This window comes from Pteropus vampyrus, unplaced genomic scaffold (assembly GCF_000151845.1).
Source record: "Pteropus vampyrus isolate Shadow unplaced genomic scaffold, Pvam_2.0 Scaffold485, whole genome shotgun sequence".
Classification (NCBI taxonomy): domain Eukaryota; kingdom Metazoa; phylum Chordata; class Mammalia; order Chiroptera; family Pteropodidae; genus Pteropus; species Pteropus vampyrus.
The window spans coordinates 398,642-400,019 of NW_011889266.1; the positions used below are offsets into that span (position 1 = coordinate 398,642).

Consider the following 1,378-nt stretch of genomic DNA (forward strand, 5'->3'; position numbering starts at 1 on the left):
CCTCACATTCAGCCCCTGGAGTCAGCGGAGCCCACAGGTTAAGAGCTCAGCCCCACAAGACCACCCCCGACCTCAGACGCCGATCACAAGGGGGGACCTCCCGTGCGACTGACGGAGCCGCGATAAACTGGGGGTTCCTGTGATCCCCTCCAGGGGTGTTCTGTGAGCCATTCTAATTCGCTAGAATGGCTCACAGAAGTCGGGAAATACGTCTACCAGCTTATTATATATAAGGGACGTAATAAAACATACGATGACCTGGCAGATGAAGAGGTACGTAGGTCCAGGAGGGTCCTCAAGTGCAGGGGTGTCTGTCCCCGTGGAGTTGGGGGGGCACCACCCTCCTGGCACGTGGACATGTTCACCAGTTCGTTAGCTCTCTGAACCCCGTTTTTCAGTGATGTTTATGGGGCTTCATCCCATACGCACAATAAATTAATAATGTAACGTCCAGCCCTTCTCCCCACCCGGGGAGGATGGGCACGGGGCTGAAAGTTCCGAGCCTTCTTCACTCGTGGTTTGGTCTTTCTGGTGACCAGCCCCCATTCTGAAGCTATCCAGGGGCCCTCAGGCCCCAACCCCCAGCTGTATCGTCCACCACAGAGAGACTCCCATTACTCCAGAATCTCCCAGGGTCTTAGAAGTTTGGGAACCAGAGTCAAGGCCAAGTATTAGAACGAAAGAGGATCCTGGCACTCTGTCGTCTCAGGAGCTCTGCCAGGAACTGCGGACAGAGACCAAGTGTACCCTTCGTCACGTCACACCCCCTGTTCTTTCCCGAAGGCCATCAGCAGCCAGGAAAGCAACAAATCCTCCGCAGACCGAGGCGACATACTGGACAACCCCCAGCGGCTCTTGTATGAGCTGGTGTACGGCCTCGGCACCCTGTGCATGATCCTCACTGGGGTGTGCTCCTCGGGGGTGGTCACCAAGATCACGAGGAGAGCATCCTCCGTCCTTCACAACAAGCTCTACAGCAAGGTATGGGCCTGGGCGCCGGGCGCTGGGCGTGGCTGCGGGCCGAACCCCAACCTTGCCCGTTTTGATTTTTAATGACTTTTTTTGAGCTGTTTTTGCTCCGAGGAAAATTCAGCAGAAAATCTAGGGTTTTTAAATGTCCCTCACCAGGCCCCTGCTTTCTCCTATTAGTGACGTCCTGCGTGCGTGTAGGACGTTTGCTACAGTCGATGAGCCAATGTCGATTCATTATCATTGTCGTCACTAAGGTCCGCAGTGTCCTCTGAGCCTCGCTCCTTGTGCTGCACGGTCTACGGGTTTTGATAAATGTGCGCCGACCCGTATCCACCATTCAGTGTCGTACAGACTCTTTTCTCTGCCCTGAAAATCCCGCCCTCCCCCGAACCCCTGATCTCTTGAC

At 55.2% G+C, this 1,378-nt stretch overlaps 1 protein-coding gene across 1 annotated transcript in view; it reads left to right on the top strand.

Annotated features, from left to right (window-relative positions):
• ABCC11 (ATP binding cassette subfamily C member 11) overlaps positions 1-1,378 on the top strand; it is a 33,943-nt gene that overhangs the window by 18,811 nt on the left and 13,754 nt on the right. The window contains 1 exon segment of the mRNA XM_023524648.1: positions 784-981. Coding sequence (XP_023380416.1) covers positions 784-981 — 198 coding nt within the window.